At 46.4% G+C, this 14,386-nt stretch overlaps 1 protein-coding gene across 1 annotated transcript; it reads left to right on the top strand.

Annotated features, from left to right (window-relative positions):
- Nucleotides 1-570: 570 nt before the first annotated feature.
- Nucleotides 571-7,805, top strand: LOC113405730 (histo-blood group ABO system transferase 1-like). The gene is made up of 3 exons (XM_026646980.2): nucleotides 571-757; nucleotides 1,210-1,344; nucleotides 7,008-7,805. Exons 1-3 carry the CDS (start codon nucleotides 723-725, stop codon nucleotides 7,693-7,695), a joined length of 858 nt encoding a protein of 285 aa, XP_026502765.1. The 5' UTR covers nucleotides 571-722; the 3' UTR covers nucleotides 7,696-7,805.
- The last annotated feature ends 6,581 nt before the right edge of the window (nucleotides 7,806-14,386 follow it).

The following is a 14,386-nucleotide window of genomic DNA, read 5'->3' as shown; positions in this document are numbered from 1 at the left end:
TTAAGTGTTCGAGCTGCTTTCAGAAGAGCTCTGGTATTCCTGAAGGATGATGATCTATGCTTGTGGAACTCCAGTACTCTATTTTAGAATTACATTTGTGTATTATGAATCATCAATACAACATAATGACACTGAGATTTAGACAAGCTCAGATGTTAACTATCTTTGAAAGCTCTCAGCGGTGATCTCATGGATTCCCGTCCCCTCTAAGGATGTTCACATTGCTTGGTTTACACCAGTCTGCACCTCAATTCTGACCTCCAGGAAGCTCTACTATTCAAGTTCTGAGCCACACACACAGCTCTATCAATGTTCCGCATTCCCTACCTGCAAAACTTTTCTACTCCTATCCTGCATGCTCACACCACTTTGCTAATGCACCTCATTCCTGACTTTTAATGTCTCCCTCTGAGCCTCTCATGAGCATAGATTGTCAATCAAGCCACACTGCATAGAGGTTTTGTGATGTAAACCAATATTAGGGACTAGAGAGAGACCACTAAACTTATGTTCATATGTGACCTGACCCAGGATTTAAACTCAGGTCGCCAGAGGTACAGTAAAGCTAAAACCCTTTCCTTTGGAGTTCTGAGTATGGGTCACTGAGTTCTCAATGGAGCTGATCAGTGGGAATCTTTTATCTGTCTGTAAACTCGAGAAGGGTTTTTTTTTTTTTAAAGAGCTATGGAAATCATTTTTTGTTTTCCTACTTTTCTTTTAGGATGATTTACACAAAGCCACAGACTCTAAAGCCATCGTAAGTAAAACTAAAAATAAGTGTTTTGTTACATCCAAGATATAACTAAAGTTAATTGACTAAAATCTGACCAAGAAACTTCCTTAAAGATTTGAACTTGTCTGGCTCTGTGTTAACTTAGGCATACAAAATCTTAGAAACACTTGGGTCTTTATACAAAGTACAAGCCAGAATGTTTTGTTCAGTTACAAACCTCAGACATGCTGGGTAGATGCTAGTGCAGTGCAAACATTAATTAGTTGATAGATCCCAGTAACCTGCTACATTATATAGCCTTACTGCACCATGTCTTGTGACTTCATGGAGTTGTATATTCTTTAAAGCTGTTAGTTGTCTATTTTTGAACTTTAACACATGGCTCTGGTAGTGTCTTCCTATATGTAGGGAAGGCAACTGCCTCCGTATTTCTTACTTCTACAGTGTGATTCTAAAGAAAACTTCCTCTTCCACAGGAGAAGTGACGTCCTTATGATGACTCCATGGTTTGCTCCAATAGTTTGGGAAGGGACCTATAACTCCGAGATCCTGAATGAGCAGTTCCGACGAAGGAATGTCACTGTTGGACTGACAGTGTTTGCTATCAAAAAGTGAGTCTGAACTATGTTACGTACGAAAGGTGATGTATAACCAACGAGGAGGTGGGGGAACCAATTTTTTTTGTGTAGTGATGGTGTATAGTATCCCCTGTTCACCTCACTCTCCGAAGCAGGAGTTTTGTTGGAAGATTGCTGATTGACTTAAAACACATTTCAGTGACAGGGAAAGGACAGGGCTTTTCCAGTGTGGTGGAGGAGGAAATTAGGAGGGTCTGGCAGCTGTGAGAAAGGGTCAGATTAAGCTGCTTATCGTGTGTATCAGAGGGAGGCGGACTGGAGGGATTGTCAACTATGGAAGTTGAGTGATGTACTTTCCTCTTTTCCCTTTGCTCTGGGCACAAAGTTTTTACCTTAGGCGCTGCTGACTTCACGATAGGTGGTCTTTTATCTTCTCTCTACACCGTTATCATTCTACTTGGGGTGGAATATTTAGAAATACAACCACGTAACTGGGCACAGAGAGACATCCTTCAAGAGTCCTTCTTACAAAGGAAGAACTTGACTTTCATGCTGAGCAGTGCTTTATCTAATTTGTAAATGAAGGAAAATACCTAGCGTGGTTTGTGACATACCCAGCTATGCAAGCACAGATTAAGGAACTATTTAATAACATTATTATTTTCCAAAGGCTGTGCATGCTACAATGAAGTCCTTGTTAGTCATGGAGCACAGGTTCAACCAGTGGTTATAAGCGCTATTGCCTGCCAACAGAATTTTTTTGCAAAATGTATTGCTAAAGGTCAAAAGGACTCCAGATCAAAGTATAGTAAAATATCCTGATTATTTTATTATTATGATCCTGTTAAGAATGGACAAGTAGGTTTTTGTACCTGTGCTGATAAATATTTATAACAATTTTGCAAGGCTGATTTGGCCACCAGTGAGATGCAGCAACTTTTCAACGTTGTACATCAATGAGACACAACAAATAGGATAGGAAGCAAAGAATAGCAGATCCATTTTGAAAATATAGGGCCAATTTGGGAAGATGGGATGAAAGAAGTGAAGTTTGAATTTGTCGAGGATACTGGGTAGGATACTCCTACTCTTGTGAAAAGTTTAATGGGATTGATAATGATTACATGTAATAGGACTTTGAAAGACAAAACCCCAAGCAACATAACACTCCCCTAACATTATGCTGGCACAATGGTTTGTAACTGCCCCAGAATCAATATGAATTAGGGTTTCTTCCCAATAATATCTTGAGGACTCCCAACCCCCCGTGTTCCCCATCCCCTGACCCAGGGGCGGCTCCAGGCACCAGCGCAGCAAGCGTGTGACTGGGGCGGCCTGCCAGTTGCTGTGAGGGCGGCAGGCAGGTGGCTTTCGGCGGCATGCCTGCGGGATGTCCGCCAGTCCCGCGGGTTCGGCGGCAATTCGGCGGCGGGGACGCCGATGGCGCGGTACTGGCGGACCTCCCGCAGGCATGCCGCCGAATCCGCGTGACCAGCGGACCCGCCGAAAGCCGCCTGCCTGCCGTGCTTGGGGCGGCAAAAAACAGAGCCGCCCCTGCCCTGACTCCCCCCCCCCAAGAACCTCTGCCCCACCCAACCCCCCCCTGCTCCCTGTCCCCTGACTGCCCCCTCAGAACCTCTGTCCCATTCAACCCCCCGTTCCCCGTCCCCTGACCCCCCCAGAACCTTCTCCCCATTCAACCCCCCCCATTCCCCGTATCCTGACTGCCCCCCATAACCTCTTCCCCATGCAACCTTTCCCTGTCCCCTGACTGCCCCGACCCCTATCCACACCCCTGCCTCCTGACAGGCCCCCAGGGAACCCACCCCCTATCCAAACCCCCCCGCCCGCTCCCTGTCCCCTGACTTCCCCCTCCCTGAAACCCCCTGCCCCTTATCCAACCCCCCGCGCCCCTTACCATGCTGCTCAGAGTAGCAGGAGCTGAAAGCCCCACCGCCTGTACTGCCTGGTAGGAGTGGTGGGCCAGAGGGCAGGTGGCGCGGCAAGCTGAGGCTGTGGGGGAGGGAGGACAGCAGGGGAGGGGCTGGGGGCTAGCCTCCCCAGTCGGGAGCTCAGGGGCTGGGCAGGACGGTCTCGCGGGCCGGATGTGGCTCGCGGGCCGTAGTTTGTCCACCTCTGGGCTAGGCATATACATGACAAATGAGGTTGATGTTAATTTCTGACAGTGTACAGTGTACAACTCTCATGTTGAACCCTCCCATAGTGAAATGAAGGGGGCTTGGATATTTGCCATGAAACCTTGTAAATGCCCCCTCACTCCTGTTGGGTTTGAGCTGATTTCTGTAAGAGGGTAGTGCCTCAACTGGCCCCTCTACTCGTGAGGGGGTTTGATGGATTTTTTTCTACAGGTTCCTTTGCTGACCCTCTCCAATACTTTAGCAGGATAAGGATCCTGAGTGCTGAAGGTCATAGTGCCCTGGCTGTTTCCCAACCATTGATGTTAAATTTGCTTCACTGTAGCCAAAGTGAAATGATTTTGTGTACCATGCTCCTTTGTTATACTGTTATATGAAAAGGTGAACTGTTATTGGGATATAGTATTTCTTAAGGGGAGTGTTGTGCAAAGAAATCCTCCATCTTTACAGCCAATGTTGTATGAAATAAATCTTAGTACACTCGAAGTACTAGACCTTATTCTCTCCATAAAAAAAGGATTGATGTCAAACCGCTGCCAGAGATCTTGGTTCATAGCTGGCTATGTGGGGGGCAGCTCTTGTAACACATTACACCTGCTGGTTATTTGCAGGACAGCTGAAATAGCAGGTAACGAGGCAGATCACCTTTGAAATGCAGTTGCACCTGGGCTGTGCAGGCAAGTCATTTTGCTTGGATGGTGCATGGAGCTGGAATGTGAACATGACAGAGAAAACTCTCATTTTCACTGCAAGGCTAGCTAAGTGGCAATATAGGCCCAATCCTGAGAGGTGCTGCGTGCCCTTATCTCTCACTGGAGTTAAAGATACTCAGTATCTCTCAGGAGATGACCAGTACCTTGCTTTGAAAGTCCCTAGAGCGAGAGGTTCAAATTCAGGCACGGTACAGGTCAGCTCTTCATCCTTCCCAGGTAGACTCCCTTCCTGACTGTTTGGGAGGGACAGAGTGGCATTGTGTCTATGGTTCATTTCTCAGCACTTCCACATGTGTTCATGGGCAGAGCACTCATGTGATCACCACAGTACCCAAGACCTCACTTGCTCCTGCAGCATGGATTCCATGAGAGTCACGTGCAATGCCCTGAACAGCTGAATATGGCTCAAGAGATGAAGGTTGATGATCGTCAGTATTTGGAAGGAAATAATCCTAACCAGGAAACTAGCAACAAATATTTTAAAAAAAGTGTTTCTTGTCCCTGCCAGCAGGTAGGGGATCTTGGGGGACAACTACTGCACTGGTGGGGTGCAAAATAAACTTTATTAAGAAAATGCAAAAACTGGGAAAATTCAATAGTGAGGGGTATGGGGTTTGTTAAGGTAGACAATTGGGATGGGGTTTCTTTTAGTAAATAGGATAGGGGGTTTCAGTAGTGGGGTACAATACAGTGGGGTACAATACAGTTGGTAACCAATTAACACTGAAGTATAAACGTAACAGGCAGCTAACAATTTCTATGTAAAGAGTGTGTCACAGCAGCATATAACCAACTAACAGTATGGGTAAAATGTGTTAAATAATCAACAACTTTAGGTAAAAATGTGTCACAGTGGTGTAAATGCAAAATTTGAGGTGTGTTAGAGAGAAAAAGGGGTAACCAATGCGAGTTTATGCTAGACTTCAGTAATACAATTGAGGTTTGGTACCAGTAGGAGCAGGGTGAGCACGTGTGGTGGAGGGAGATTTAAACTCAGGGAGACACAGAGAGCAGACAGGCTGCAAGTTTAAACAGCAGAGAGACAATTATACAGAACACAGCAAAATCTTATCTATGATTTAACTTAACCAAGACTACACAAATTAGCAAGTAACAAAACACAAGGCAACAATTCTGTAAGCCTAACTTACAGAGTACAATGCAAGCAATTTCCTAAACCTAACTTAACTGCAGCTATGCAAAATGAAATTACAACTTATCTAGACTAAAAGCTAAATCTAACCTAATGGGTGCACCTTATACTAGGGGTAGTTCCAGAGGGCAGACTGGTGTGTGCCCAGGATACAGCTCCAAGGGGGGGAGGGGGGAGGGTGACCAGATGTCCTGATTTTATAGGGACAGTCCAGATTTTTGGGTCTTTTTCTTATATAGGCTCCTATTACCTCCCACCCCCTGTCCCGATTTTTCACACTTGCTGTCTGGTCACCCTAGGAGGGGGATTAACTAGTGGTGGCTGCAGCAGTGGGGTGGCTGCAAGCTGGCAGCCCAGGATACAGTCCAGGAAGGCACAGGCTTATTTCTAGCATCAAAGGCACTGCGGAGCAAGAAACAAGTAGTTAGCTTGGGTCTGCCTGCTGGGGGAAAGAAAGCCAGCAGCCAGAACAAGGGGTGTGTGCAAGAGGTTTTTCCTTACCAATCCCCAAAGCAGCAGCAGGAACAGCAGTTTCAACATCAGAGGACACAGAGAGGACTCGATTCGCTTACAATAATCAGGAGATCTCCAGGCACAGATTCGTTGTTCGTGGGAGGGGAGTTTAAAAACGGGGGTACTCTCAAAAACAAACGAGAGCGGGGAGAGGGCCCCCCAAAGACTCCTAGCTGATCAGACCAGGTGGCAAAGCAAGGACCTTCTCCGGGGGTCTGATCAGAAAATGTCTGTTTTTATGGGCAAACTCAGGCAGTTTCCCGCCAGTAACTTTGATTGGTTCCCCTTAATCCAGGGGAGGAGAGAAGGCAGGGAAACTGCAGGTAGGCACAGGACATGCCTGGGCAAGTTCTGAGTTACAGGTATGACTCGTATGCTCAGCTATGTGGCCACTTTAGGTCTTGCATACCTGGGCAGAGCACCCTACACCGAGCCGGGTCCTGAACAAAGAAGCTAGACAAAGGAGCGAAAAGCCCCCCCAGCTCTGAGCAGAGCAATGGCTCCAGTCAGTCTGCACAAGCCATTTCCATGAGCAGGGCCAGGCTGTGACTTTGGTTAGTTCCATGGCTGGGGGGGCAGGGGGCGGCCACACAGCACAAACAGAACAGCAGGGGGACAGCTGTAACAGACATTTCTGACTAAAACCGATTCTTTTTGTTGTTCATGAGCATTGTCAATTCCTGCTTGCAACAAAACCCATTGGGTGGAGTCACAGTTACTTGTTACTTCTTAATAGGAATCTTATATTAATTGGCTACTTTCATAGGAGAGAAAATAGACATTTACACAGCTTTGATCATCATAAAATGCTTTACAAACTAGGTAGGAATTGGTTCATCTTCCCCTCCATAAATAAGAACAAAAGCTAAAATCCTAGATCCCTCTTGTGAGTCCAACCATGTCATCAGCCCCCATCAGTCCTTTCACTGCCTCTTGTCTTTTTCCACACTAAATTCAGAATCCTCATCCTCAACTTCAAGATGCTTTACAACTCTGCCCCTTCTTACACCTCCACCATTTCCCCCACCTACTCCCTCTTCTGCACACCCTGTTGGTCTCCCTGATCCTTTCACTTTGTTGCTCTCTGTATCCCCTTCTTCCCGTCTTTTACCACAGTGCCTTTTATTTCTAATAGAGAATTTTTTCCTTTTTTTTTTCTAGGTATACAGTCTTCCTAAACAAGTTTTTAGAAACTGCAGAGACGTACTTTATGGTTGGACATAGGGTGAACTATTACATTTTCACAGACAGACCAGAAGAAGTTCCTAAAGTTCCACTCAAAGAAGGAAGGAATGTAGTGGTTCTGCAAGTCCAAAACTACCCTAGGTGGCAAGAAATCTCTATGCGACGAATGGAATTGATCAACTCCTTCTCTCAGCAGCGGTTCATTAATGAGGTCAGCTACCTAGTGTGTGTGGATGTAGACATGAGGTTTAATGACCAAGTTGGAGTGGAGATCCTGAGCAACTTGTTTGGCACATTACACCCACATTTCTATGCTGCAGAGCGTCAGTCTTTCACCTATGAACGTCGACCTGCTTCTCAAGCTTATGTGCCCAGAGATGAGGGTGACTTCTACTATGCTGGAGGCTTTTTTGGAGGAACAGTAATGGAGGTTTACAAGTTGACCAAGAAATGCCATGAAGCCATGATGGTGGACAAAGCCAAAGGAATTGAGGCAATCTGGCAAGATGAGAGTTACTTAAACAAGTATTTTGTTTACTACAAACCAACCAAAATACTTTCTCCGGAATACCTGTGGGATGACGATCTAGGTAGGCCAGAGATCCTTAAGAAAATAAGGTTTCTTGCTCTACCAAAGAACCATGCTGCAATCAGAAATAAATGAAGTTCCTCTCAGACTGGCCTTAGTGCGAACGAACATAACTGATATTGTAGGTTTCCTTGGTTGATGAAAATATACAGACAATTAATAAAGCTCCATAACTTTTTCTGACATCCCCAGTATTTCTGGATATGGGAATGATTTGCAAGATGTTACTGTGATGTTGCACTCCATATGTTTTATGGAAATGTGCTAATGAGTGTGACTACAATGTAACTGGAATATCCTTCATGCAAAAGGTCTCTCGTAAGGTATCATTACAAAGCTTATAATCTACTGAGTGTGTTCATCCTATCTGTATGAATGTATCATTCTTGTATCTGAAGCTAGAAATATGAAGTATTACTCTGAAGTCCTATTGTAACTATGCAAAGTGTGGGTCATTAATGGTGGCTTAAAATCTTGATGGCTCCCATTAACTAGGACAATTGGTTGTAAATGGCTCTGTTTACTCACAAACCTTCCTGGGCATGTGCAGTCCAACCCTGAAAGAATGGAGAATGAGGTCTTACAGTGACATGTGATCATGTCAACTGGTACTGGAATCCATTATAAACCTGGTAATTTTCCACTTAAAAGAATGGGTGCGGACCCAGAGAGACACAGAATTCCTGCCTTGTGCCAAAGCTATAAAAGGGGGTGGAGGACGAGGGGTGCCAGTCATGTGAAATCCCCTGCTTTTCACCTAAGATGCCTGCTGGAACTAACAAGGTCTGTACCAGGGGAAAGGCTTGGGTGCAGACTAGGAAGGAGTCTAGTCTGTGAAAGAAGCTTATTGGAACGGCTGAGGGTGAGATTTACCTGTATTCAGGCTCTTAATGTATTAGGCTTAGACTTACGTGTTGTGTGCTGTTTTATTTTGCTTGGTAACTTATTTTGTTCTGTCTGTTATTACTTGAAACCACTTAAATCCTACTTTTTATACTTCATAAATCACTTTTGTTTATTAATGAACCCAGAGTAAGTGATTAGCAGGGCCGGCTCCAGCATTTCTGCTGCCCCAAGCAAAAAAAAAAAAAGCCGCGATCGGCGGCGGCAGTTCAGCGGCAGGTCCTTCGCTCCTAGAGGGACTGAGGGACCTGCCGCCCCGAATTGCCGCAGGTGCCGCCCCTCTCCCTTGGCGCCCCAAGCACCTGCTTGTTAAGCTGGTGCCTGGAGCCGGCCCTGGTGATTAATACCTGGGGGAGCAAACAGCTGTGCGTATCTATCAGTGTTATGGAGGGCGGACAATTTGAGTTTACACTGTATAAGCTTTATACAGAATAAAACGGCTTTATTTGGGGTTTGGATCCCACTGGGAACTGGGTGCTGGAGATAGGTGACCTGCTGAGCAGTTTTTGGTTAAAGTCTGCAGCTTTGGGGGCGTGGACCAGACCTGGGTCTGTGTTGCAGCAGGCTAGCGTGTCTGGCTCAACAAGGCAGGGTTCTGGAGTCCCAAGCTGGCAGGGAAAACAGGCTCCGAGGTAATTCCAGCATGTCAAGTGACAGTCCCGAGGGGGTCTCGGTGACCGAACCCGTTGCAGTTACCATAAGGATAGTGTGCTGATTCCAACAATTTCCTTGCCAAAAATACGTTGGTATTTCTCTGCAATAGAGCTGTACCAGTACTAGGTTGTGTCTAGTGTTGGGGAAATATAGAGACTTGTAGATTCAGATGCTTATTCAAACCTCTCCTGGCTGGACATCTGATGCAAAGAAGCTTTCATGAGACTTCCAGTGCTTCCTGATTTTATTTGGGTCAGAAATGATGTGGAAACATAAGAGATTTTGGTAACGAATAGAAATACCAGAGCCAAAATCTCTGTGTGGGCATGTGTTTTAAAATAAATAAATAAAACCAAAAAAAAAAAAAAAAAATCTAGATCTTTTTAAAAAAAAAATTCTGGTTCAATTTGATTTTTTTTCCTCGGTGGTTCAGGCTGCCCCCACTCTGTAGGATACTTGAAATGTGTCTCAAGGTTCAGCTGCTTCCAATCCTGTGGTGCTCTCCGCCTTGCAAAATACACTTGAAAATGAAATAATCTTGGGTCTCAACAGTTTATCTGGATCCATCTTTTCAATCTCAGCTGGCCCAGAATGATATCAAATCTTTAGGTTTTCATCTAATTTATAATGAAGAAAGCTCAGGGTTATCAGATCTATTTTCAATTAATATTCTCTCCTGAAAGACATAGAACTATAGTTAAAAGACTTTAGCTTCTCGAGGAGAAATGGCTGGAGAAGTATCACAATGGAAAGCAACTCCATCTGCTATTTGTAGAGCTCCTAGTACCTCACAAATCTTTGGGCCCTCAAAAGACAGACGTTGCCTCTCTGCACCAAAGATTGCTTAACAAATGTCAGGAAAAGAGACCAAATGAGGATGTAATGAGTCTCACCTGGATAACAGTATGTGTCGGAATAAGATGACTGGTAGAGCCCTCTTCTGTACCAAATTCTGCTTCCACTTACACTCTATTAATCTGTCTTGGGTTTTTAAATAGCACCTATCACCATGGTATCTATGCAATGGGGTTTGCAGGTTGTAACTGAGAGGGGAATTTTTTTCCTTTAAAGTGACTTGTAGAAAGGAATTGAAGTGGCTTGAACAGAAATGTTGGAAGATTTTTCTCCCTCACAACAAGGTCTATTCAATTTATTTCCCTGTTCTAATTGAAAATGGGAAGATCAGTTAAGGAAGAAGCAAAAACAAGACTTGCTCAATTCTGTTCCCATTTAAGTCAATACAAGTTTTGTTGGTGACCTCAGTAGAAAGATACATATAACATACACACACACAATCCAGGGTAAAATTAAGTTTCTTGATACACTCAATGTACAACCTGGAGTGTGCTGTTGTACTAATAAAATGGCTTATTGGGAGAGTGGGCAAAAGCAAGTGATTAAAGTACAATAAACATGAGAGGCATCAGCATCTAGTAATCTGAGTACAGGCCTGGGAGCCAAAAACTTCTGCATTCACCTGAATGGCTGTAGCCTATTATAACTTCCTCCTGGCCCAAAAAACCTCCCTAATTCAGATTTGTGTATATCCTTGAATCCTAGTCAATACTTGTCTTGCAAAACATTAACATCTCCTTCACACTGGTCCCCACATAGGTTTCAATTAGTGCATGGACCTTGCCAAAACTGACTGCTGCTGGAGACTCCTGGAGCCACACTGGCCCACGTGTTTTGGACTATCTCAGGACACAATTCGTTTGGCTAGAATAGGTAAGAGTATTAATATGAGGTGCAGGGGTGGGCAAACTTTTTGGCCCGAGGGCCATAGCGGGGTTGCAAAATTGTATGGGGGGCTGGGTAGGGAAGGCTATGCCTCCCCAAATAGCCTGTCCCCACCCCCTATCCGACCCCCACCCACTTCCTGCCCCCGATTGCCCCCCTCAGAACCCGCAACCCATCAAAGCCCCCGCCCCCTGTCCCCTCCCCCCCCCCTCCCAAGACTCCCCACCCTAACTGCCCACCCCTAGGACCCCACCCCCTACCCAACTTTCCCCGCTCCCTGTCCTCTGACTGCCCCCACCCCATCCACCACCACCCCTTTAGAACCCCAGAATTCCCACGCCTACCCAACCCCCCCCCGTTCCTTGTCCCCTGACCGCCCACCCCAGAACCTCCACCCCCTCCAACCGCTCCCTGCCCCTTATCCAACCCCTCCTCCCAGCCCGGCCCCGTTACCATGCTGCTCAGGGCAGTGGGTATGGATGCCGCGCAGCCCGCTGGAGCTCGCAGCCCCACCCCCTTACCATGCCGCTCAAAGCGGCAGGAGCTGCCGAGCTGCCCAGGAGCGGTCCAGAGCACTGGCGCCAGCGGCGCGGCACGCTGAGGCTCTGCGAGAGGCGGGAAGGCGGGGGAGGGGCAGGGGGAGCTTCCCCAGCCGGGAGCTCAGGTGGGCCGGACAGGATGGTCCCGCAGGCCATAGTTTGCCCTGTAATAGTGGCTACATCTCTAAAAATTGCCTCCCAGAACTGTTTTGGAAATGCTCTAACTCACAGGAAGTTTGGTTTTCTAGATCAATGATTGTAGCCAAACAGCTTATTGCTTAAGATAGAAAAGCAAATTGCTTCTTTGGATAGATGCTTGGCACAGTAATATGGGGACTTAGCAGCTAAAAAGAAGATAATGTTTTGGAGAAGAGGGACCTCAGACAAATTTGAAAAGATTTGGTCTAACTTTTTCGAAACCTGTGATTAATTCCTAGTCAATGGTGTGACGGGTTGGATCATAGAAACCTCTCTGGGGCTGCCAACTGATGTGCCAAGAGTACTTCTGCCCCTGGTTTCCCTGCCAGCTTGGGATTCCAGAACCCTATCTGGTTGAGCCAGACACACCAGTCTGCTCCAACACAGACCCAGGGTCTGAACCACGTGCCCCAGAGCTGCAGACTTAACTGAAAGCCACTTAAGAAATGTTCCTGTCTTCAACACTCAGATGCCCAACTCCCAATGGGGTCAAAACCCCAAATAAATCCGTTTTACCCGTATAAAGCTTGTACAGGGTAAACTCATAAATTGTTCGCCCTCTATAACACTGATAGAGAGATATGCACCGCTGTTTGCCCCCCTGCCCCCCCTCCCCAGGTATTAATACATACTCTGGCTCAGGGGTAGGCAACCTATGGCATGTGTGCTGAAGGCAGCATGCGAGCTGATTTTCAATGGCACTCACACTGCCCGGGTCTTGGCCACTGGTCTGGGGGGGCTCTGCATTTTAATTTAATTTTAAATGAAGCTTCTTAAACATTTTAAAAACCTTATTTACTTTACATACAACAATAGTTTAGTTATATATTATAGACTTATAGAAAGAGACCTTCTAAAAACGTTAAAATGTATGACTGACACGCAAAACCTTAAATTAGAGTGAATAAATGAAGACTTGGCTCACCACTTCTGAAAGGTTGCCGACCTCTGCTCTGGGTTAATTAATAAGTAAAAAGTTATTTTATTAAATACAGAAAGTAGGATTTAAGTGGTTCCAAGTAGTAACAGACAGAACAAAGTGAATTACCAAGCAAAATAAAATAAAACCCGCAAGTCTAGGTCTAGTACAGTAATAAAACTGAATACAGATAAAATCTCACCCTCAGAGATGTTTCAATAAGTTTCTTTCACAGACTAGACGCCTTCCTAGTCTGGGCACAATCCCTTCCCCTAATACAGCCCTTGTTCAATCTCAGGTGGTAGCTAGGGGATTTCTCATGATGGCCGCCCCTTTTGTTCTATTCCACCCACTTATATATCTTTTGCATAAGGCGGGAATCCTTTGTCCCTCTGGGTTCCCACCCCTCCTTCTCAATGGAAAAACACCAGGTTAAAGATGGATTCCAGTTCAGGTGACATGATCACATGTCACTGTAAGACTTCATTACCCACTTTGCCAGCACACGCTTATACAGGAAGACTTACAAGTAAAACAGAGCCCTCTACAGTCAATTGTCCTGGTTAATTGGAGCCATCAAGATTCCAAACCACCACTAATTGCCCACACTTTGCATAATTACAATAGGCCCTCAGAGTTATATTTTATATTTCTAGTTTCAGATATAAGAATGATACATTTATACAAATAGGATGACCACACTCAGTAGATTAAGCTTTGTAATTATACCTTACAAGAGACCTTTTGCATGAAGCATATTCCAGTTACATTATATTCACTCTTATTAGCATATTTTCATAAAATCATATAAAGTGCAACGTCACACCCTCCTCCTGAACTTATTGCCAGAGACTTGGACACTGACCATGGTGGAGGCAGTATACCTAAAATTTGTTTTTGGGCTCCCCTCTGAGTGCCCAAACTCCTGTGTAGGGTTACCATATTTGAACATTCAAAAAAGAGGACACTCCACGGGGGGTGTCGGCCCCACCCACAGTCCACCCATGCTCCTCCCACGCTCCGCCCCCACTCTGCCCCAGGTCCTGCTCCCTCCGCGCTCGGCCCTGTCACCGCACCCCTCCTCGCCCCGTGGCCCACCGCTGGCTTGCTGCGTCCCTCCTCAGTCCCCCACACACCGCTCGCCTCCTTCCATCTGCCACTCACCTCCTCACTCCCCTGACAGAAACCCCCATGCCCGCCCCGAGAACCCCCGTCTGCTGCTGGCTCGCTGCTGCTTGCCTTCTCCCCCCCGCCCACCCACCCCCCCGCCTCTAGCTCCCTCGCTGCTCACCTCTTCAACCCCTGCTGCCCGTCGCTGGCCTTTTCACACCCCCCCCACTCACCTACTCACCCCTCACCTACTCAACCCCTGCTGCTCACCTCTCGCCTCTTCACCCCTGCTTTAGCCCTCCCAGATCCCCGGAGACCATTCACCCTATACGTTCATGAGAGGGGAGGGGTTGCTGCTGGAGTTCTGTGCCAAAGGTCAGGACCAACATGGTGACCCATTGGATACTACTCAAAGGTGTTGGACCCTGTCGCCAAGGGGTGGCCTGCCTGCTTATGGGCCGTTGCAGCAACCGCCCTCCTTGTCCAGGAGGCTGAAAAATTGACCCTGGGAGGGGTCACTGAGGTTCTGGTCCTCCACGGGGTGCCTCAAATACTAGGGACAGGTGCGGGGGAAAAGCATCTAAATCCCAGCCGACATACCAGATATGAAGTAGGGCTCTTGCTAGCCCCTACCTTAACCTTTAGGACAGTTAGCTCCCTCAACCCAGCTACCCTATTGCCCGATCCTCGAGTTTCCCATGAG

This window comes from Terrapene carolina, unplaced genomic scaffold (genome assembly GCF_002925995.2).
Source record: "Terrapene carolina triunguis isolate 2854851 unplaced genomic scaffold, T_m_triunguis-2.0 Scaffold50362, whole genome shotgun sequence".
NCBI lineage: Eukaryota > Metazoa > Chordata > Testudines > Emydidae > Terrapene > Terrapene triunguis.
Note: the sequence above shows the minus strand (reverse complement) of the source record. Positions and strands in the feature narration are given on the sequence as shown.